General features: G+C 40.8%; 3 protein-coding genes across 5 annotated transcripts; all 3 read left to right on the top strand.

The window, feature by feature from the left end:
* Positions 1-669: 669 nt before the first annotated feature.
* On the top strand, positions 670-10,046 carry LOC118393113 (malectin-like). The gene is made up of 6 exons (XM_035785440.2): positions 670-873; positions 1,228-1,477; positions 2,500-2,678; positions 2,904-3,080; positions 4,222-4,279; positions 4,611-10,046. Exons 2-6 carry the CDS (start codon positions 1,273-1,275, stop codon positions 4,856-4,858), a joined length of 867 nt encoding a protein of 288 aa, XP_035641333.1. The 5' UTR covers positions 670-873; positions 1,228-1,272; the 3' UTR covers positions 4,859-10,046.
* Positions 10,047-10,597: 551 nt separating this feature from the next.
* Positions 10,598-14,058, top strand: LOC118393116 (protein unc-119 homolog B-like). 2 transcript variants are annotated; one of them, XM_035785446.2, is made up of 6 exons: positions 10,598-10,934; positions 11,120-11,233; positions 11,849-11,957; positions 12,495-12,667; positions 12,981-13,014; positions 13,576-14,058. In XM_035785446.2, the coding sequence occupies exons 1-6, from the start codon at positions 10,697-10,699 to the stop codon at positions 13,658-13,660; spliced, it is 753 nt and encodes a 250-aa protein (XP_035641339.1). In that variant the 5' UTR covers positions 10,598-10,696; the 3' UTR covers positions 13,661-14,058. The 2 variants fall into 2 exon arrangements, with proteins under 2 accessions (XP_035641339.1, XP_035641340.1); XM_035785447.2 differs by having other exon boundaries at positions 10,601-10,934; positions 12,981-14,058.
* A 3,960-nt stretch (positions 14,059-18,018) lies between these two features.
* LOC118393115 (protein CUSTOS-like) lies at positions 18,019-22,121 on the top strand. 2 transcript variants are annotated; one of them, XM_035785443.2, is made up of 6 exons: positions 18,024-18,249; positions 18,424-18,454; positions 18,584-18,682; positions 19,913-19,977; positions 20,081-20,180; positions 20,329-22,121. In XM_035785443.2, exons 1-6 carry the CDS (start codon positions 18,120-18,122, stop codon positions 20,690-20,692), a joined length of 789 nt encoding a protein of 262 aa, XP_035641336.1. In that variant the 5' UTR covers positions 18,024-18,119; the 3' UTR covers positions 20,693-22,121. The 2 variants fall into 2 exon arrangements, with proteins under 2 accessions (XP_035641337.1, XP_035641336.1); XM_035785444.2 differs by lacking the exons at positions 18,424-18,454; positions 18,584-18,682 and having other exon boundaries at positions 18,019-18,249; positions 19,924-19,977.
* Positions 22,122-23,019: the final 898 nt, after the last annotated feature.

Here is a 23,019-nt window from a genome sequence, read left to right as displayed (position 1 = left end):
GGACTCTCCTGATTGGCCAACATTTCAGACATCAATTGCGTTCCAGGTCGTCCATATTGTAGTAGCGCTGCGTCGATTATCAGATCACAAAATGCCTGAGAGAGAGTTTTAACTTATCGAGAGCCACGTTGTTTCGTATAATATTAATGTTCTTCCTGAGATGTTGACACTCCTCCTAATATTGTGAAATTGGATCATCTGAATACTGCACAACCACAATAAATACGACCTGGAATAGGGCCATTGATTTACAGTCGTTTAAACCCTTTTTTTTTAGGAAATTGATATCACTTTCGTCCTTCAAGTTTGCACAAAATACATCGCAAATGTCGTTTTTATGAAATTCGTATATACATTCTATTCTAAATGTTTTATTTTCGAAGATTAATACAATTACGAATAACTCCCATTAGGTGTAATTGTGTGTAATTGTGTGTATCTTTCACCTGCATTTTTCCAACTAAACAGCTTTGCATCAAACAGAACCTTAGCTCGTTGATATACATTGGTGGTATGGAATTGTATTTGATTCGTGAATCCGATGCATTTCTATGAATATGCTAAACTCTCTCTTTATATTTATATACATAGAGAGCGAGAGAGAAAAAAATGTTAAACTAATGCCATGTGATTGGTTGTCACTTCAGTCATTCATTTCCTCTCTACAGTGAACCAGCAAGTTCACACCCTCTCTCGCCTCAGCCTTCATGCACTGTGTGTGCATCTGAGGAAATCAACGTCAGTCATACCGGTTTGGCAGAGAAGACTAAACGATCATTGCTGTCAATGAGAGCTGCAGTGTAGATTGTGGACTTCGATTTACATCTTGAAGCAAACAGGGATAGAAGCAAGTTGCACCAAAGATTGTGCAACGTAAGAACCTCATATTCCGCTAGAGCTTCTGGGAACGTTGATGACCGAGCATTAAGTCAGCTAGCAAGCCACAGATAGCTTTTAGCTAACAGATGAGACTGCTCAACTCTAACTAGTTATAGTGAAGGCCAACGAGGCTGTTCGTTTACCTGAGAGTATTTGAGATTTAGCCATGTTTAGTGGTTGCGAACATTTGTCAGCTGCAACCATTCAGCAGTCATACTTGGCTAATGTTAGTCAGATAGTTAGCTACCTAAATATATTTGACTACCTTATCTGGGGGGTGGGAGGGTTTTGTGCTGTCATTTATGCTAGTTGGCTAGCTAGCTACAATTGATGCCTTCTCTCACACAGCTTCCTTGGGCCAACTCGTGTGTGTCTGCTTGTACCAAGCTGTGTATGGCAATGCGGCGGGTAACGGTGCCATTGGTCGTTGGGCTGGTCGTGGTGGTGGTGTTGTCGCTGCTGGCTGAACACTGTTGGGCGGATGGTGGGGGCCTTGCTGAACGAGTTATCTGGGCAGTGAACGCTGGCGGGGAAGCTCACACAGACATGCATGGCATTCATTTCAAGAAGGATCCATTGGAAGGAAAGCTTGGGAAAGGTGAGTATGTAGGCATGGCTGGGTCATCAAAATGGCTCTATTAGATGACTATTTCCTGTTAATAATAGCAAATGTGACTATTGAATTGAACGCCATAGCCAGCTAGTCTGTGTGAAATTAGCTATAATTGTAGCCATTTGGCTGAAAGCAAGTGAAATATTTGCTTCTGCCAGAGGGTGATCATATGGTTGTAGAGGTGTGTATTTCCCATTAAGAAGATATTTCAAGCTAACTCATGCATTGTTTTGACTTCTGCTATTGAACCGATTTAACCCAATGAATAGTCAATATTAGTAGTGCTGTCATATTTGTTGAGCTTCTCCTTCGAAAATGAACCATCTCATGGAAGAATAGTAAACTCAACTGTGATGTTTATTTTATTTTTATGTAACCTTTAACTAGGAAAGTGACTGATGTTCATAAATGTATTTCTTTAAAATCAATTGGAAACTAAAAACATGAGCAGTTAAAATGAAAGTATATTGAGGTAAAGGATATATTGATGACATTTCTTGTTTGATGAATTATAGCCACTATGCTTAGTTCCACTGCATGTTCATAGATTTTTTTTAAAAACACATTTCATTCTGAAGCGACATTTCATATTGTTTCTGACATCCATCCCAGTAAAACTAAAGACCAAATGGGTCTGTCTGCAAATAGAAACCAGACAGTTAAGGAAACATTGACACTTGGCACAGGTATCGCCTCTCACTTGCCAGGACAGATAAGTCATGAATATTTTAACATGCCAAGCTATTGTTAGCCAGCAAGTTTGCATCTCACATTTTTAAAAGGACCTTATCGGCCATAAAATGCATGTGCTATTTTCCTGGTTTTCACCGTTTGTGCAAGTACAGAAAATAAATGTAAGCAGCCATCACTATACTGTTCCAGTACATGGGTAAGCAAATGGGCTTGTATTATGTAAGCTTATGTAAGGAGTGTTTTGGGTGAATATGTGACGGAATTGCTTATAAATCGACAACATAGTGAACAATCTACTCTGTATTTCCCTCTAGCTTCAGATTATGGAGTGCGTCTGCCCATATTGCGCTCTAGTCCCGAGGACCAGATTCTCTACCAGACAGAACGCTACAATGAGGATACTTTTGGCTATGAGGTGCCGATTCGTGAGGAAGGAGACTATATACTTGTCTTGAAGTATGCAGAGGTCTACTTTGCTCAGTCTCAGCAGAAGGTACCACTCAGCTTTCCAATCAAATCATCAAAATATGTTTTCAGTTTAGATCTCAAAGTTATCACTACTGTAAACAGTAAGTCATAGTAATGTTATTCTAATTTTGCAGCAAATAATGTTGTTCAACTTAGATATTGATAGTCTCCAAAAAAATACAGTTTCCAACAGATGTTTTATTGCAAGTTAATTTATTAGTAATATATAAATACCTTTGACATTCTACAGGTATTTGACGTGCGTCTTAATGACCATGTGGTGGTGAAAGATCTGGATATCTTTGAGCGGGTGGGTCACAGTACAGCTCATGACGAGATTGTGCCCTTCTCCATACGCCGCGGTAAACTGAGTGTTCAGGGGGAGGTGTCCACCTTCAACGGCAAGCTCACTGTGGAGTTTGTCAAGGTGAGTTGACACAACCGAAGTGTGTCACTGCTCAATGTTTTCTCCTCTTCTCCTGACCCATTTAAAACATATTTTTCAGATGTGTCCTCAAATTAAAGTCGAGCACTAAAGCCATGATTACCTGCACACAACTCTGAATGTACAGTCGTGGTCAAAAGTTTTGAGAATGACACAAATATTCATAACACTGCAGCCTTGAGTGTTGACAAGGCTGGAGATCACTGTCATGCAGATTGAGTTTGAATAACAGACTAGAAGCTTCAAAAGGAGGGTGGTGCTTAGAATCATTGTTCTTTCTCTGTCAATCATGGTTATCTGCAAGGAAACACGTGCCGTCATCATTGCTTTGCACAAAAAGGGCTTCACAGGAAAGGATATTGCTGCCTGTAAGATGGCACCTAAATCAACCATTTATTGGATCATCAAGAACTTCAAGGAGAGCGGTTCAATTGTTGTGAAGAAGGCTTCAGGGCACCCAAGAAAGTCCAGCAAGCGCCAGGACTGTGTCCTAAAGTTGATTCAGCTGCGGGGCAGCACCAGTACAGAGCTTGCTCAAGAATGGCAGCATGCAGGTGTGAGTGCATCTGCACGCACAGTGAGGCGAAGACTTTTGGAGGATGGCCTGGTGTCAAGATGTGTAGCAAAGAAGCCACTTCTCTCCAGGAAAAACATCAGGGACAGACTGATATTCTGCAAAAGGTACAGGGATTGGACTGCTGAGGACTGGGGTAAAGTCATTTTCTCTGATGAATTCCCTTTCCGATTGTTTGGGGCATCTGGAAAAAAGCTTGTCCGGAGAAGACAAGGTGAGCGCTACCATCTGTCCTGTGTCATGCCAGCAGTATAGCATCCTGAGACTATTCCTGTGTGGGGTTGCTTCTCAGCCAAGGGAGTGGGCTTGTAATTATACTTCAGTATTCCATAGTAACATCTGACAAAAATATCTAAAGACACTGAAGCAGCAAACTTTGTGGAAATTAATGTGTCATTCTCAACTTTTGGCCATGACTGTATGTTTGTTTATACCTTTTCTGTGTCACTAATCATTTTTGTGCAAATAATGGTAGGACTGTATTTCTCTGTATATTTGACACATGGCTTTCTCTGCTGTGAACTGATAACCTGCCCTTTGTTTTCTTAGGGTTATTACGACAACCCCAAGGTCTGTGCTCTGTATGTGATGAAGGGGACATTAGATGGTGAGCCTCATCAGTCTATTAACAGGAGAATATTCGGCAATGCCAGTGAAAAATAGCATTTTCTAAGATGTCTAAATAATTCTGAAATTATTAAAACAATTGTAATGGAATGTTGTATTACAAAATGATTGCTCTCTTTTTTTATCTCACATTCCTTTTTAATAACGTTATTCATTGGCTGCTCAAACAATTAATTGTATGCACAATCTAGTCTAAAGACATCACACCCTCTCCTCAATGTCTTACCTCTAAGTTCTGCATGAAATGAATTTCACTCAACCATATCTTTAAACCCATGATCTCTCCCATCTCTATATTTTGTGCATCTCAGATGTACCAAAACTTCAGCCTCACCCTGGACTGGAGAAACGTGACGAACTTGAGGAGGAGGAGGAAGAGGAGTCTGAGGCAGGAGAGGAGGGTGGTAAGAAGAGTACCTCGACAGCTCCCAAGTACAAGGTCCAGTCAGGCCCCAGAACACCAAACCCGTATGCGGCCGACAATAGCAGCCTCATGTTCCCTATCCTGGTGGCATTCGGGGTGTTCATCCCTACACTCTTCTGCCTCTGTCGGCTGTGAGAATGTAAAATAGAGGGGGAAACGGAACATGATGGACAAGAGACTGAAGGGGGGGGTGGGGGGGGGGGGCAGACAAGGAAGAGACACAAGGAAAGTCTAGGCAAATAGACAGGAGTGAGCACGAGAGCCAATGGCGTTAAGTGGACAAAAAAGAGACAACAAATTTGGAATGCAGTGCAGGTGACAGAATAAAATGCCTTCCTCACTAACTTTAAGGTCACACAGAGAAAAGGGGATGGAGAGAGTGAGTTTGTGTGTATTGTACATCTTACACATTTCCACCATGTTGCAAATTACCACATCACAAAGACATGATCTCGCATGAGACAGGATTGACCACTTTCGAAGCAGGTTTGTCTTGTCTTGTAGGAAGAGGCTGGGACTATACAGAGGGGTGCTGAAATGTGATTGGCTGTCCCTCTTTATAGATGAGTATGGCTTTGGATGAGGTGTGGCTTGAAGTGAATGCAGATAGGCTGCTATGGTGATCAACAAAAGTCCGGCCCAGTATTTAGTCAGAGATGATACAGGAGATAATATCCAGAAAATATTGATTCTTACAAATTTGGAAATTGGAAGATGTTTTAGAGAATTTGTGTTTGGTGGAGATTGGAGGGGACAGTGGGAGACGGTTGCCAATTTGGCCAATTAGGCATTTGAATGTTTTTGCTTGCTCTTTTTCTACTTTATTTTTGGGCTTGATTATCACCAAACTTGCTAGTGTTGTAAAGCTACAACTTTTTTGAGCTTTTGATACAAAGCTGTGCCATAATTTGTTGAGAAACAACATGCTAATCATTTCAACAAGTCTGTACTGTTACAGCCTCAGTCTATTCTATGGCAGAGAATTGATGTTTCATGTGCTGTTTGAAAAGAAGGCTGATTGTGTTTTCACATCTAAGGTGGATTTCACAATTATGTTGCATAATGTGTTTAAAAATGCATGTGTACCTCCATGGGACTATACCATGCTGTGCTGTTTCATATAAAAATGCAAGTTTCCTCAAATGTGGTCACAGGTAAGAAGACTACTTGTTGTGCTGGCATGCATAACTGTGTACTAGCAGGTACCTTTTGAGACAGCTAGACTATAGAGTTATCAGAAATTGCAGGGCTTGACATTTAACCTTTTCAGCCACTTGTCTTCCAGTGCTTGAAATTAAGGGTGTCCTGTTGTCCCTGGGACAATAAATGTCTACGGTTCAAAACAGACTAAAAAAAGCAATGAGGCTGATACAACAGATCAGACCGTTTAGCTTAAAATGTTGATTAAGTATTATTTCTTCATATTATATGCTCAACAATGTGAACATGGCTGTGCTATCTGGGAAGGTTCCAAAATGCAATTCGCGGGAAAACATTTGCCAAAAGTGCACTGCACGTGTGAGTGGTTTCATGTGACAGAGATAAAACATATCTGTTAGAAATTAAGAAAGAGGAGATCTAAAGATGCATCAACTAGCATGGGTTACTTATATGACTAGGATTATGCCTTTGGCTGCTCGACAATAAAATATAAATGTGAAAACCAATAGAACATTTGGCATGTTAGGTGTTTAAAATAATTACTTCAACATTTCTATGGTTGTATTTTGGCTAGGCTACTTTTAAACAAGGTAAGCCTTGCTTCATAAAATAACATAAAACATCCAGGTTTTTAACAAGTTCATAGTTAAAATGCTGACCACCTCTGCTCAGATTCAAGGTGGGTGATGTGTGGTGCGCAACAGGCATTGTCTCCGGTCTTGTGACCATTTGATCTGAACAAACCATGCCTCAAGCCTTTAAACGTTAATGTTAATTTTCCTTCATTATATTTGTAAAAAATGACTGGTGTTTGCCTATATTTATGTAATTAACAGTCTCATTAAAGTTTGGCTACATTTTACGGAGCCTCCCTCATGTCAGCATCGGTTTGGACATGAAGCTGCAGCCAATATGCATATCACCTAGACTTTGACATGTAGGCTTTTTTTATTTGTGTACATGAAAAATAGATTTAAATGTTATGCCAATTGGCCCCTCTGATTTAATTCTGATCTGAGTAATTGTTTGATATTGTGCAAAAAAAAAACATTTACTTGTCCATTCAAACTCCAAATCTATATTATTCTTCTGTACCTTTAAAAAAAAAAAAAATTGTACAATTTAAAAAAATCTTGTCCCCGGACAAGAGGACAAGCCTTAATGTTCGAGCCCTGGAGAGTTTGAATCCTTTGACGGTTTACATGGTATTTAATCACATTGATGAAACCCTCTAACTTGTATGTGTTTTTCACTTAACGGTACATTAGCTTGGTTTGCATCTGGTGAAAGGCCACCTCTGAAAGGTTATCTGAAATAGTACAGAGTGATTTAGTTAGTTACTTTGCCAACATTGAGGGACCTGGTAATTAAACAAATTCTCAAGCAAGTGGGACAGGTCCCAAATCAGTAACATGTCTGAATTGTCACAGAGATGCATGTAGTGTTGTCCTTTGTCATGGTCACTGCCTTTTCCATTCATGGCTGTGCATGCCTTCTTTTGTCATGGCTGTGCATGCCTTCTTTTGTCATGGCTGTGCATGCCTTCTTTTGTCATGGCTGTGCATGCCTTCTTTTTCATGGCTGTGCATGCCTTCTTTTGTCATGGCTGTGCATGCCTTCTTTTGTCATGGCTGTGCATGCCTTCTTTGTCATGGCTGTGCATGCCTTCTTTTGTCATGGCTGTGCATGCCTTCTTTTGTCATGGCTGTGCATGCCTTCTTTTGTCATGGCTGTGCATGCCTTCTTTTGTCATGGCTGTGCATGCCTTCTTTTGTCATGGCTGTGCATGCCTTCTTTTGTCATGGCTGTGCATGCCTTCTTTTGTCATGGTCACTGCCTTTTCCATTCATGGCTGTGCATGCCTTCTTTTGTCATGGCTGTGCATGCCTTCTTTTGTCATGGCTGTGCATGCCTTCTTTTGATTCACAAGTGTTTTGTGTTGTAGAATTTTTGTTCTATAAAACTCCCAGTAATCCTCTGTTCATAACACTGTGAATGATATAATTTCATTTTTTAACTCACAATGTTGGTGCTGGAGTGATGATTAAGTACTAGGTCAAGATATAACGTAAACATCAGAAGTTATCCCAATACAGTGTGTCATTAGAATGAATAACCGGAAGGGCCTACGCATTTTTTTTGTATTTATTTACTATTTATGTAAAGTCCTCATGGAAAAACTGCTGGATTCTTTTAGTATATTGGAATATAAATGTAGGACTTACGTGTGTGTGTGTCAGCTATCCATAGCTACATAGAAGGTTAGAAAGTGAGTAGTTGGAAAGAACTAGTTGTGTTACACAACTTTTACTAAGGCCAACCAATATTGTCAGTGGTAGCCTAAATTGAAACTGGCTTTGAGTAGAAAGCTTAAGAGCAGCCTTCTTAACAATTATTATATTGCATTAAATTGTGATTCTTTTCCCAGAGAGAAGTGTTTCTAAAAGCCAGCTCCCCAAATTAGTTTGAAAAGTGTGCAATCAGTCAAATCAACATGATGTATAAACAGTGGGCTTGCACCAGTCTTAATAATCTATATTTACCTTGGACATGTACACACATCTATAGATGTGTGTACATGTTTCACTATTGGGAATAGTTTCCCTCTTTCCCATCTCTCCATGAAATAATATTTTAAGTTTAGGCCAGTTTATTATTATTTTTTTGTCTGATCCCTTTGATTCCTTTCTGAAGCTGTTTTAAAAAAACTTGCCTTAAAGTGGACCGCAGCATTTTGTTGTTACTAATCTCTAAGGTGTTCCACGGACATATCCATATGTCCTTCAATACAGTTAGCCTGGAAGTCAGTAGCTGCATGTTTGCATTGTTTTTGTGTTTATCTAACTGCCTCTGTATCAGGAACAAAGCTCTTTCCATGAGGGAAACATCTTTTACCAAGCCTATTACACTTGCCTCTCCACACTTGTCATTGGTTTTATACTTGCTGAATACTTGACAAATAGATGATCCAGGTGTTATAAATTCTCTCTCGCTCTTGTGGTTTCCCCCTCCATGTTCCATGCTGCTGGAAAAAAACAAGGGAGAGGTTACAATACTTGGTCAGCTGATAGTTGTTTAATTTGTTTTGTATAAAAAATACATTTACAAAAAGAAACAGTCTGTATCGAATAAGAGAGAAGCACCTTTGTTACTTATTTGAAAAAAAAAAGTTTATTTAATTCAGTACCAAAGTTAGTCTTTTGTTGGCTTAATTGAAATCGCTACACAGTTGCGTGTGTATATACTGTAAGGTACAATATCACACTTATTGTAGTGTGACAGCGGTTATTTTCTAATCTAAATATTGTTACTATTGAGGTGTTTTTAATAGTTAATTTTAAAGAAGACTGGCATTTCTGCTGGGGATAAGTTACAACGGTGGCACTGTAGAAAAAAGGTCTTGACTGACCACACTGGCTGTCTGGAAGAGAGGAGATTGATGAAGCATGGACATTTTTACATGTATAGTTTAAGAAAGGGGTTTAATCTGAGATATTTGCTTAATGACTAAAGGATTTGTAGCTTTTTATTCTTTCTCAGGATCTGTTTTGTTTGACTTTTTACCAGGATGTTTTAGTGGTGTGACTACTTGGTTTATTTTCAAAGCATTTGTCTGTCATTTGTTGTGTGTACATTTTATTTTAATTGAATCCCTGTTGCCTTAAATTTGAATACAGTTGTGCATTATCATTGTCAGCTTTGAGGTTCCTTTTTTTTGGTGTGCTTTCGAGTACTTCATTGGATGTTTTCTTTTTTTTCTTTTTTTTGCCCACCGAGTCTGAGTGTGCAAAAATCCTAACCTTACTTGAGCTCACCTAAGATAAGAACCAAATACTTGCTACACCACTCTCCCATTAGCCCTACTGAGGTGCAGACGGAACAACCATACACTCTTGTGCAGTCCATACACAGTCTTATGAATCACAGAATGAGGGTATGAATTAATTAGTGTGAATGTGAAAGAAAGCGATCAATGTCAATAAGGAATCCTACTCGACTTATTGATTTCTCCCACCCCATGAGGGCTTCATGCAGCAGGTGGACTGATGGAGTCCTTTGAGATGCCCCCTCCATACTCAGTTGTGGCTCTACAAATAACATCTAAGTGGGAACTGCTGATAAATACTGTCTCTTTTTTAAATAAATGTGCTATTTTATCTAACTGGTGTTCTTGCAAATGTTTTCCATATGATTTATCTCATGTTTTACTATCCTTGGGGTTATTGTAGTACACCTCATGTAACTGAACTGTTCAACATGCAGTATATCGTTGAGATACTATAGTCATAAGTAATGGGGAAACCCTAGAAGTAGAATGAGATATTTATATTGGGGTGACATGTAATGCAGATGAGAGATGTAAGAAGAGACGTTATATTTTATATAAATGTAGTGCATGGGCAAATTACATAAGTATGGTCAAATTGCTCAATATACTAATGAAGTTGGACCATACTCGGCTGCACGTTCAGCAGGACACAACGTTTTGGAACGTTAAGATATAAATACGATATGTAGAACAAACATGTCTCTGACATGTAGATCAAGGAATCATGTCGGCTCGATTCGTGGCATTTCTATCTGCAACTGAACGTCACCGCTGGTGTTCTAACTGGAATTCAATTTACTCGCTACGTTTCTAAACAGGCCGCCCTACTGGTAACTATGGTAACCACCTAGCGTTTCAAGCCAATTACAATCGACTATTCTCAGCATATGTTCTCGGTAGAGACGCTTCGCCATCTTGAATTTAGTAAAAGTTGCAGACAGCCATCGACACAGTCGCCTTAACAAACACAAAACAACCAAGATATGAGCGGCTCTAACTCTCGAAACAAGACTGCAGCCACAGTCAAAGGACCGGACACCGATATCGGCCCAACTGCAAATCCCAGGGAGCGAAAGTCCGGTGGAGGTGTACTGAAGAGACTCAAATCGCGACGAAATCAAACCGATAAACAGCGGCCTGTTATCACAGAAGAAGAGCTAAGGGCGCTAGGAAGACACATCACACCGGACGAAGTCCTTGGTCTGCGTGCTGTTACACGGGGTATGTGCACCGGTGTTGATGGGATTTGGATAAGATTCAAGATAATGTATTCTAGCTAACGTTCCCTTTGTTAGTGAACTAGCAAGCTAAATTTGCACCAATGGTTTGAGGTAACCAAACAAAGAATCCGTAAACACACCAGATTCCCTGTCTGTATATGATTGTAACTACGAATTTCCTTCCAGATTATCTATGTAAACCTGAGGACAATGTCTACAATATTGACTTCACACGTTTCAAGATTAGAGATCTGGAGACTGGGACAGTGCTCTTTGAGATTGCTAAACCTCACAACTGTGGTAAACTCAAATGTCTTGCCCAGCATGAAGTTTCAACTTTTCCAGCACACTTTGGCACAGCATAAATAGCTTGGATAGGCCACATCTTAAAGGTAAACTCAGCAATATGACATCATTATACACATTGGAGTGTATTCCTACTTATAGAAATCAAGTCCAGGTCACTGTCAACTTGAACAGGGCACCAGGCTCAATCTGTAAAACAGCCTAGTTGGAAAAACCACTGCTGACGGTGCACTCATGTTATTAGGTTGGGGTACAAAACTAATGCTCAAATCTGCCACTATATTTTCTCTTTCCAATGAGGAATTGCCTCATTAGAATGTATAAATGAGAATGCCCATAGTCTTGGCAGATTTTAGCATTAGTTTCGTCAGCAGGAAGTTGCCCCGCTGTGTATGATGTAGTATCGCTAAGTCTACTTAGAATGGCCCAGACCAAATGAATCAGTCTATTATTTCAAGTAAGGCATAACACAAGCCAAGTTATTCACCCTGTGATCATTGATGTAGTCCTTACACAAATGTTGTAGATACAATTTTAGGTTGAAATCAGAGATGACATGTTGACACTTATTTGGATGTCAATTACATTTGAATTCATGTTCTCTATCAGACCCTGAAGATGAGGAAGAAGAGAATGGAGACGTAGACACCAGTGCTGGACGCTTTGTGCGGTATCAGTTTACGCCGGCCTTCCTCAGACTGCGGACTGTTGGTGCAACGTAAATCAGTGGATTAAACAGGAAACACCACATGCATTATCATTATTAGAAATCATATAACTCGTAGTTGAAAACCCACATACTGTGATTATACTTAAATGTTTCATAATATATGTGCTTTGTGCTTTTCAATATGGCAGGCTTACCTCAAGCTCTGGTATGCTGTTAGCACCCTCAAATTCAGTACAGGTCCATTGCTTATAACTCAGCAGTTACTTATGCAGACGAATCATGATCTCAGTTTCATGCTCAATGTCATTTGCTGGTGTGACTTTGCAGCTCTGGCAACCAATCCAACTGTGGTTACAGAGACGATTTGGCAGAGCCCTGACACCACACTTAATGCTTTTCTCCTAAAGTTGTTTTAAATGGCTGGCAACAATATAATTGAAATAATCATCCTTGTTTTTTACTTTTATAAATATAGATGGTTAATGAATAAAGCTTCAATTCTAGTAGCTTAAGCCATTTCATGCAGCTATGTTCAGCATGTCCCTACCAGTATCTCAAGTGCCTCTCTTTTTTCCCCACTTTCAGTGTCGAGTTCACCGTGGGGGACCGGCCTGTTAACAGCTTTCGCATGATAGAGAGGCATTATTTCCAGGATAAAGTTCTCAAGAACTTTGACTTTGACTTCGGATTCTGCATCCCAAACAGCTGCAACACTTGTGAACATATCTATGAGTTTCCCCAGCTCCCTGAGGACCTCAGTAAGTCTAATAGTAGTAAGAGCGCACCAGCAATGCCCCCTCTCTCTTTGTCTATCATCTTTGTTTTAGCCTGTGTCCTACAAGCTAAAGTTCAGACTGGCCACAACATAGCTAGCCAAGTCTGTATACTATACACATCCATACAGAGCCACTCAAATTGTAAGGTAAGTAATGTGGTACTAGACAGTCACATGGATCCCCTTCAGGAGTCATTTACTGTAAGCCAGGCTAATATGCATTCTGCTGTTCCTTATGAAGTTATTTCCAAACTGAAATACCTTGTTTTGTTTTTTTCCCTCTCTTTCTTTTAAAGTCTGCCTAATGGTGGAGCACCCGTATGAGACCAGGTCAGACAGCTTCTACTTTGTGGACAACAAACTGATCATGCACAATAAGGCAGACTACGCCTACGATGGGGGCGAGTAGTGCCTGAATATTAGCGTCTTGTGTGCAATGCAACGCAGCGGTCACATTGCCCCAGAACACAACCACAATATAGCCCTTTTGGGAACAGGAGTATACTTCCTCCACTTCAGACATTCCAACAAAATTTACCAGCCCCAGGTTTGGGAAAACAGGACCATGTCTGCCTTCAAAACAAGTTGATCATTTATTTGTTACCTCGTACCCCTCTGTTGCTGGGACTCATAGGAAACTTTTGTCAATCACTCTTTTGTAATGTTGAACATGTTTTTCTTTTCAAACATTTAAATGGTTACTTTTAATAAGTATTATTTTAATCTGCCTTGAGTTAGTTAGTTCAGTATTTGTTGCAATATCCTTGTTTTTGTTGGAATACATTTAGACATATCTTGTGGGTTTGTGTAACTAATCAGCCTAATGATCTAATACACTCATTCGAATTTAGTAATATTAGTTTCAATTTCTCAAGTTGTCATTTTTTTCAGGGTTGCCATCTCCCTGGTGAAAGGCCACTCTGTTACCAAACGGCTCTACGGAGGGAATCTGGAACTTTACATGATCCCAAAGTGAATGTTGAATACTGGATATTTTTAGCACGTAAGATGAGCACTGGTTGAAGTTGAGCATGTTATTATTTTGTCTATACAGATGGCAAGCCAATTACAACTTTTTGATACCACCTAATTTGATTGAACAAGTAAATACATTTTTGCTACTCATTGTGCTCTAGTAACAATCATTATCCTTTGCTGTGTCTTTCCTCCTCAGATAGTGGGCTAAATATTCAGCTGTGAGACTAACAAATGCCATTGGTAGTAAGTCACAGATGGCACCCCTGGCCTTTTTAAGTTGTTAGCATTTGTGACAGTGCTGGAAATCTACTTGCAGTGTGTTTGTGCTGGAGTGATACTGAGCCTCCCAACACTAAATTAAACCTCTCCATGGGCCTTTGTATTCAGACTGTTAAACTCAAGGCTTTGTGTGTTTAATTTTTTTTTTACCTTTATTTGACCAGGCAAGTCAGTTAAGAACACATTCTTATTTTCAATGACGGCCTGGGAACAGTGGGTTAACTGCCTGTTCAGGGGCAGAACGACAGATTTGTACCTTGTCAGCTCGGGGGTTTGAACTCGCAACCTTCTGGTTACTAGTCCAACGCTCTAACCACTAGGCTACGCTGCCGCCCCTGTCAAGTCCAGCTGTCAATCAGCTGTGCTCCGCTACACATCTCCTCCAACACTCATCAACAGTAAAAAGAAGGCTGGAAGAGATTTTGTGGGTAAAATATTTTTCAGCTATGAAATGATAACTTCAGGTCAATGCTCAGTGGAAGGTATGTGATGATAATCACTTTCTAGACTTGTGATATGTGTTTTTTTTTATTTTTTTTTATTAGTTGCTGATGGAAAATTGTGATGGCATCCACCATTATAAATTCTGTATTTCTAATGGCGCCCTCAAATTGTTAAGATGGCGCCGAAGAAAATAGCTTACATGCCCGTAACCAATTGTGCTGGGGTTTTGTGTGTGTTTGTAACTTCAGTAAAAAAAAAAATCAAAATTACATAATGTTGCTGCTACTGTCTTATGACCAAAAATAACTTCAGGACATTAGAACTGGGATTGCTCACCATGAACTGGAAGAAGCTTTTTCCTTAACGAGTCCGACGAGAACGATATATACTGCTCTCCTTTGAACAGGCCCAGATCCCTGTCATTTGCTTGAAGAAAAGACAGAGGAAGCCGATCTGTCTGTCTTTTGAGAATCCGTAGGCGAGTGAGTAAACTCCCACTGCCATCAATTCTACTTGCTAGCATGCAATCACTGGAAATTAAAATTGAAGACTTACAATTATCCTACCAACGGGAAATTAAGAACTGTAATATCTTACGTTTCACTGAGTCGTGGCTGAACGACGAAACGGATAATATCAAGCTGAGGGATTTTCAATACACCGGCAAAACAGAGAAGCTACGTCTGGTAAGGCAAGGGGTGGGGGTGTGTGTCTTTCTGTCAATAACAGCTGGTGCGCAATGTCTAATATTAAAGAAGTATCAAGGTATTGCTCGCCTGAGGTAGAGTACCTTTTGATGAGCTTTGGACCACAATATCTACCAAGAGAGTTCTCATCTATTATTCGTAGCTGTCTATTTACCACCACAGACCGATGCTGGCACTAGGACCGCACTCAATAAGCTGTATACCGCAATAAGCAAAACAAGAAAATGCTCACCCAGAAGTGGTGCTCCTAGTGGCCGGGGACTTTAATGCAGGCAAACTTAAATCGGTTTTACCAAATCTTTACCAGCATGTCACATATGCCTTAACCACGTTTCAAAAACTCTAGACCACCTTTACTCCACACACAGATGCATACAAAGCTCTCCCCCACCCTCCATTTGACAAATCTGACCATAATTATATCCTCCTGATTCCTGCTTACAAGCAAAAACTCGAGGAAGTACCAGTGAATTGCTCAATACGAAAGTGGTCAGATGATGCGGATACTATGCTACGGGACTGTTTTGCTAGCACAGACTGGAATATGTTCTGGGATTCATCCAATGGCAGTGAGGAGTATACCACCTCAGTCATCGGCTTCATCAATGAGTGCATCGATGACATCCTCCCCACAGTGACCGTATGTACATATCCCAACCAGAAGCCATGGATTACAGGCAACATCCGTATCGAGCTAAAAGATAGAGCTGCCGGTTTCAAGGAGCGGGACACTAATCCGGATGCCTATAAGAAATCCCGCTATGCCCTCAGACAAACCATCAGCTTTGTACTCAAAGCATGCACGGACCAACTGGCAAATATCTTCAACAACATTTTTAATCTCTCCCTGACCGAGTCTGTTATACCTACATGTTTGAAGCAGACCACCATAGTCCCTGTGCCCAAGGCAGCGAAGGTAACCTGCCTAAATGATTACTGCCCCGAAGTACTAACTTTGAAAGGCTGGTCATGGCTCACATCAACAGCATCCTCCCCGGATACCCTAGACCTACTCCAATTCGCATACCGCCCCAACAGATCCACAGATGATGCAATCTCTATTGCACTCCACAATGCCCTTTCCGACCTGGACAAAAGGAACACCTATCTGAGAGTGCTGGTCATTGACTACAGCTCAGCATTCAACACCATAGTGCCCACGGAGCTCATCACTAAACACCTCCCTCTGCAACTGGATCCTGGACTTCCTGACGTGCCGCCCCCAGGTGGTAAAGGTAGGCAACAACACGTCTGCCACGTCTGATCCTCAACACTGGGGCCCCTCAGAGGTGTCTACTTAGTCCCCTCGTGTACTCCCTGTTCACCCACGACTGAGTGGCCAAGCACGACTCTAACACCATCATTAAGTTTGCTTATGACACAACAGTGGTAGGCCTGATCACCGACAACGATGAGACGGTCAGTGAACTGGCAGTGTGGTGCCAGGACAACAACCTCTCCCTTAATGTGAGCAAGACAAAGGAGCTGATTGTGGACTACAGGAAAAGGCGGGGTGAACAGGCCCCCATTAACATCAACAGAACTGTGGTGGAGCGGGTCGAGAGTTTCAAGTTCGTTGGTGTCCACCTCATTAACACACTATCGTTGTCCAAATACACCAAGACGGTCATGAAGAGGGCATGAAAAAACCTTTTCCCTCTCAGGAGACTGAAAAGATTTGGCATGGGTCCAGAGATCCTCAAAGTTCTACAGCTGCACCATTGAGAGCATCCTGACCGCTACATCACCACCTGGTATGGCAACTGCTCTGCAACTGACCGTAAGTCGCTACAGAGGGAACTGCATACGGCCTAGTACATCACGGGCCAAGCTTAATACAATCCAGGACCTATATAATAGGCGGTGTCAGATGAAAGCCCATAAAATTGTCAGACTCTCCAGTCACCCAAGTCATGGACTGTTTTCCCTGCTACCGCACGGCAAGCGGTACCGGAGCTCCAAGTCTTGGACCAAAAGGCTCCTTAACAGCTTCTACCCCCAAGCCATAAGACTGCTGAACAATTCATCAGATGGCCACTAAACTATTACATTGCCCCCCCCCATTTGTTTTCTACACCGTTGTTACTCGCTGTTTATTATCTATGCAAAGTCACTTCACCTACATGTACAAATGACCTCTAACCTGTACCCCGGCACACTGACTCGGTACCTGTACCACCTGTATATAACCTAGTTATTGTGTTACTTTTATTTATTTTTTGATTTTATTTGGTCAATATTTTATTAACTCTTCTTGAACTGCACTGTTGGTTAAGAGCTTGTAAGTAAGCACTTCACGGTAAGGTCTACACTTGTATTCGGAGCATGTGGCAAAGTTTGATTTGAAATTAACACTAATTATGGATTTTACAAAATGGTCGCTACTGATATTTTTCACTCTTATTTAGTTGGACCCACATACTGAGTAAATTGAAACCCCATTGATTTTTATTGAACATATTGTACTTTTGCCTATAGATTAATGTGTTTTTTGTCAGACATCTCAGTGACTACAAAGTGTGGTGTCTTGAATGTTACATTTCAGGAACCATAGACTCTATATCAAATACTATTGTCTACATCTTTGGATGTCTACTTAGTGAGGATCTGGTAAGAACTAGAAGCCCACCTAACATTGCCTTTTATATTCTGCAGAACGAAGGGGAAATTATCAAAAGTAATTGAAGAAAAATGTTGGTTTCACTCGTCAAACTCTAACCATTGTAGCGTGCTGGTTTGCCTTGTCGCCGCTAGTTACCACAGTCACAAAGTCATAATTATGGCTATACCACGTCCATTTCTACAATTTATCATCTTAAAATAAGATTTAAACCAAACCTTAACCACGTTACAAACATTGTGCCAAACCTTAAATTAAGACCAAAAAGCTAATTTGTGTTTTTATAAATGTTTACGATACATAGCCAATTTGGACATTGTGGCTGGGGAACTTGTGACAACCGTTTGCCCTGAAATAATTAATTACCCATAGTGCATGGCTTTGTAGCCACACGTGCTCGATCCAACATGTCAGCGCCTGTTGGGACGATGGCCGAAGACTCAAGCAGTGAAGATGAAGATCTAGAACATTTTAAGGAAGCAGCTTGGAGTTTTGGCACATATGGAACTAATGGCACACACAATGCCAACCCGGCAGGTAAATTCGGCCAAACTTTAGTGTACATTTGCTTTAGCTAAGACCCAGAGTGTAGTTATCTAGCTAACGCTAACGGAGATGGCTAGCTAAGTGTGTGAAATCTTGAGCCAACGAGCAAATCTATCTTTCTCCAAAACGACAGCAACGTCCTAACAGTAACTACTATTGTTTTAGATGGGGTAAGCAATGTCAAGCAATCCCGTCGGTAAGTTTTAATTTACTCTGTAGTCCTGCTATCCCATCTATTTTTGACTCCTCATGAGTAGAGGTTTTGTATCAAGCTTCGCTTTACCAGCTACGCTTATACTGTTTTATGATATACCATGGTCAACAGTGTGGCTGTATCTAAACATGAACATGATGGGAACGAGTTGCAGACGACATCGGAGTTCCGTGCGCACGTTGCAAAGAAATTAGGGGCTCTGCTTGACAGGTATTTATTTTATATTTATTTATAAATATATTTATTTAGATTCGATTTTTGCTTCCATCAATGTAATTGCGTTATTTCGAATCCCCCATATATTTTTTAGCAAAAAAATATATATTGTAGCGACCCGCACAGACAGTTATGTGTTAGGAGGTGGTTGTGTTGTACTGACCAGTACTTGGTGTTCGCGGGGTCCGACCTGTCAATCAACCTGCTATCTGCCAATCACGGGAATGCCTGGAATGTTCTGATGCCGGGCATCCTGGTGGTTGGCGGAGTGGCGTGGAGGGGGGTTGGGCAGGGGGGTGGAGCATTGGAAGTTAAGACCAGGTTCAGCCTTTGTTCTCTCTCTCTTACGTCTGGGTTTCACAAGAGAAGGTCACGATTGGCTTGTGGGTTATCTGTCATCTATTTGGCGTGTGCTACGGCCTAAACAGTAGCCTGTGTAAAGTTGGTGTAATAAACCTTCAATTCTATATTACACACACACACTTTTTAAAAATTTAGAATATACCTTTATTATTCTCTGTAAACCCTACCACCCCTCCCCCAATTGGAGTAAACTAATAAACAATAATACTTAGGCTTACCTTCAGTACATACTCTACACATTTTACAATCTATTTTACAATAGTTATATTTTGTTTGTTTCGTCCTGGCCTTCCTCTATTTCTGAGGTCAATCCAGTTTGATTTCTATTGTAACTGAACTTTTACAAAAGTTCTGAACCTATATACTTTTGACAGACACCATATGTTTTATATTTGTTATCTTGTTGTTATTAGTCCCACCCTTCAGTTCCATTCAACCACTCCTATCTATCCCTTAACACCATCCATTTTGGATTTCTACTTGCCATATATTTTTCAACTGTGCTGTCATGCTTCACAAAAGTACTGAACCTTTCTATTCTCATCGTTTCTACAGATTATAAATTAATGAAACTTTTTCTTCTAAAATAATGATTATATTATTGATCGATTGACTATGACTTTTCAAATCACCCAAATATTGCTATCTGCAGCATTAGTTCTAGGTAAATGTTGCAATTCTTCAGCCATTCCTGGACCTGACAGGTATTTCTTATTTATCATGGGAAAATGTTAATAAACATCAGTTTTACTATTTTAGCTAGCTACATCAAACTGTTATAGCCTTTGCCTCATGTTACCATCATCACCTGTCTACTTTTCAGTCGCCTACTTGAATCCAGCTTTGAAATTTGATGTTCAGTTGTATTTCAGTGATATCTGCAGAAACATCAAGACCCTGCACAGAGTCAACCAAACGTGAAGATGGTGAGGGTTTATCCATAAATTGGTTTGCATTGAAACTGGTACAGTAATTACAAAATGTGTGATGTGATGTAGATGCTGGTTGTGCTCTTGATCTTATTTCTAGGTTTTGAAGGTTTCCGGCTGTTCACCACATCTGTCCCAGGAGAGTTTACCATTGATCCCCCTCCTCCTCCTGTAAGGCGCAGGCCCATCCCCAGCTCAAGGTGATGCTTGTTCTATTTAGGCCTGGCCTTTTAACCATTGGGATGTGTGAGGTGGTTTGATGTCACCTTCATTTCTACGTTGGGAGGAATCCTTATACAGTAGCATTGCATACTGTAATAAATGTTTGTTTCTGCAATGTTATTCTAGTGACAGTGACAGTGAAATGGAGATGAAACTGAGAGAGGCAGCAGTGTCAGTCACAGACCTCCTATCATCAGCTCTCCCCATCAAGATTACACATTCCCTGCCGGAGTCCCCCAGCTCAGAGAAAATGAAGAACAACAACAACAACAAAGGAGAGGAGGCAGAAAGAGAGGACCATAATAACAGCCCTGTCCCAAAGAAAAATAAGAAAAGGAAAGCTCTCCAGGGGGAGTGTGGAGAGGTAGAGCACTGTGGAGAATCCTCACCTAATGCTAAATCCGATGAGGAGCAGAAGAGGCCAGAAGAGGACATTCTACCCCTGAAGAAGAAGAAGAAGAAGAAAAAAAAAGGCACAGATGAAGTATAAAAGCACTGAGAGACTTGTGTGCTGTTATTTGGGATGTTGGCTGTTCCATACTTGTGAGACCTGTTGTACTTGGGAATCTTATCACTGATTATAAGATGGTCAAGTCATACACTTATATCACAGCAATTTTGTACTATGTAGATTGCATTCCAGAAAATAACAATGTTATCTTTCAGAAATGTGAAATAAGTCTTTCACAAGATATTTGATGACCGTTTTCTCTACCCAAAACACAATTTGTTCTATGCCTTGTTTCGTAAAGGACGTCGTTTACACTGAATTCGACTTACATGTAAATTTATGAGCAGGATGCTACAATCCTTTTTTATTAACAATTCTCTGTTGATAACGTACACACTCTGGACAGTTTATTTGGTACAATACCCTGTTCACAAAAATGGATCACTTGTACAGACAGTGAGTCACTTGGCTGTGGCTTGGTATATAAGACGGGCATCGAGGCATTCAGTTACTGTTCAATTGAATGTTAGAATGGGCAAAACGAGTGACCTAAGCGACTTTGAGCATGGTATGATCATCTGTGCCAGGTGCACCGGATCTAGTATCTCAGAAACAGCTACCCTCCTGGGCTTTTGACAGACAACAGTGTCTTGGGTTTACAGAGAATGGTGCAACAAACTTGTTGAAGGAAAATGGCAAGAATCGTGCAAGCTAACAGGTGGGCCACAAATAGACATATAATGGCGCAGAAGGGCATCTCGGAACGCACAACTTGTCGATCCTTGCCACGAATGGGCTATAGCAGCAGACAACCACACTGGGTTCCTTTCCTTATCAGCTAAAAACAAGAAGAAGCAGCTCCAGTGGGGATGCGATCACCGACAAATGCTGTTGTATTATGCTGATGGCAGAGTCAGGATTTGGTGTAAGCAGCATGAATCCACGGACCCATCCTGCCTGGTGTCAACAGTACAGACTGGTGGTGGTAGTGTACTGGTAGTGTACTGGTGTGGGTAATGTTTTCCTGGCACACGTTAGGTCTCTTGATACCAATTGAGCAACCAAATATTCTGACACCTAATAGAATTCATGCCCTGAAAAATTCAGGCTGCTCTGGAGGCAAAGGAGGTCTGAACCGGCACTTGATGGGTGCAGTGCTTCATTTCAGTTAGATCTTGCCAGAACAGGATCCAGCACCTCTCCGTTTTTGACTATTTGGTCTGATCCGGTACCTCTCATGGCATGAACAATTATTTATCTGATTTATTGAAATACATTTGCCAAAGTTATAGAACTACTGCTGTCTGTTCAGAAATAAATGAAATAATTCAGAATACTCTACTACACAATGAAAAGGACTACCCTGTGTGCACAGTTATTGGGCGAGTGAGTATTCTGATCTTATCATTATTTTTATGCATATTTTCCCATTCCAAACCATATAAACTTGAATGCTTATTGGATTTAATCATTTTCAGGTGATATGTATTTGTGTAATGAGGGAGGGTGTGGTGAAAGTGAATAACATCTTATATCAAGGTGTGCATAATTATTAGGCATCTTCATTACCTCAGATAAAATGGGCCAAAAAAGAGATTTAACTGACACTGAAAAATCAAAAATGGTAAAATACCTTTCAGATGGAAGCAACACTTGAAATACCGAACTATTGAGGCGTGAACACCGGACAATCAAACGTTGTGTTTGCAAATAGTCAACTGGGGCGCAAAAAACGCATGGGGAAGAAAAGCGGCAAAAGACTTGATAGAAATGCAACATAAAGCTACCAGGAACCCAGTATCCTACAGTGCCACCATATTCCACAACTGCAACCTACCTAGAGTGTCCAGAAGTACAAGGTGTCAAGTGCTCAGAGACATGGCCAAGGTCAAGAAGGCTGAAACATGACCACCACTGAATAAGATTCACAAGTTGAAGTGTGAAGATTGACAAATCTGTCTTCAGGTATTTCTTTGCCCAAAGGTTTTATGGGCAGATGAAATGAGAGTGACTTGATGGATGGGAGTCGGGCGCCAGCAAGGTGGAGGAGGGGTACTGGTATAGGCTGCTTTCATTAAGGATGAGGTAGTTAGTAATTTTCAGGTTGAAGATGGTCTGAAACTCAACTCCCAAACCTACTACTGGTTTCTGGAAGATACTTTATTCAAGCAGTTTTTCAGGAAGAAGTCCTCAGCATTCAAGAAGGCCATGATCTTTATCCATGATAATGTTCCAACACATGCATCCAAGTACTCAACTGCTTGGCAAGCCAGCAAGGGCCTCAAAGATGCCCGAATAAGGACCTGGCCCCGTTTCTCACCCGACTTAAATCCTATTGAGAACTTGTGGGCCCTTCTCAAATGTGA

The sequence above is a fragment of the Oncorhynchus keta genome, chromosome 14 (genome assembly GCF_023373465.1).
Source record: "Oncorhynchus keta strain PuntledgeMale-10-30-2019 chromosome 14, Oket_V2, whole genome shotgun sequence".
NCBI classification, from domain to species: domain Eukaryota; kingdom Metazoa; phylum Chordata; class Actinopteri; order Salmoniformes; family Salmonidae; genus Oncorhynchus; species Oncorhynchus keta.
Note: the sequence above shows the minus strand (reverse complement) of the source record. Positions and strands in the feature narration are given on the sequence as shown.

Bases quoted from the DNA above. Each gene is read 5' to 3' on its own strand.
- LOC118393113 (XM_035785440.2), top strand. From the start codon at position 1,273: ATGGCAATGCGGCGGGTAACGGTGCCATTGGTCGTTGGGCTGGTCGTG. The intron at 1,478-2,499 runs GTGAGTATGTAG...ATTTCCCTCTAG, and splicing joins GGAAGGAAAGCTTGGGAAAG to CTTCAGATTATGGAGTGCGT. The intron at 3,081-4,221 runs GTGAGTTGACAC...TTGTTTTCTTAG, and splicing joins TCACTGTGGAGTTTGTCAAG to GGTTATTACGACAACCCCAA.
- LOC118393116 (XM_035785446.2), top strand. From the start codon at position 10,697: ATGAGCGGCTCTAACTCTCGAAACAAGACTGCAGCCACAGTCAAAGGA. The intron at 11,234-11,848 runs GTAAACTCAAAT...GTTCTCTATCAG, and splicing joins TGCTAAACCTCACAACTGTG to ACCCTGAAGATGAGGAAGAA. The intron at 13,015-13,575 runs GTCAGACAGCTT...CATTTTTTTCAG, and splicing joins GAGCACCCGTATGAGACCAG to GGTTGCCATCTCCCTGGTGA.
- LOC118393115 (XM_035785443.2), top strand. From the start codon at position 18,120: ATGTCAGCGCCTGTTGGGACGATGGCCGAAGACTCAAGCAGTGAAGAT. The intron at 18,455-18,583 runs GTAAGTTTTAAT...CATGGTCAACAG, and splicing joins AATGTCAAGCAATCCCGTCG to TGTGGCTGTATCTAAACATG. The intron at 20,181-20,328 runs GTGATGCTTGTT...ATGTTATTCTAG, and splicing joins AGGCCCATCCCCAGCTCAAG to TGACAGTGACAGTGAAATGG.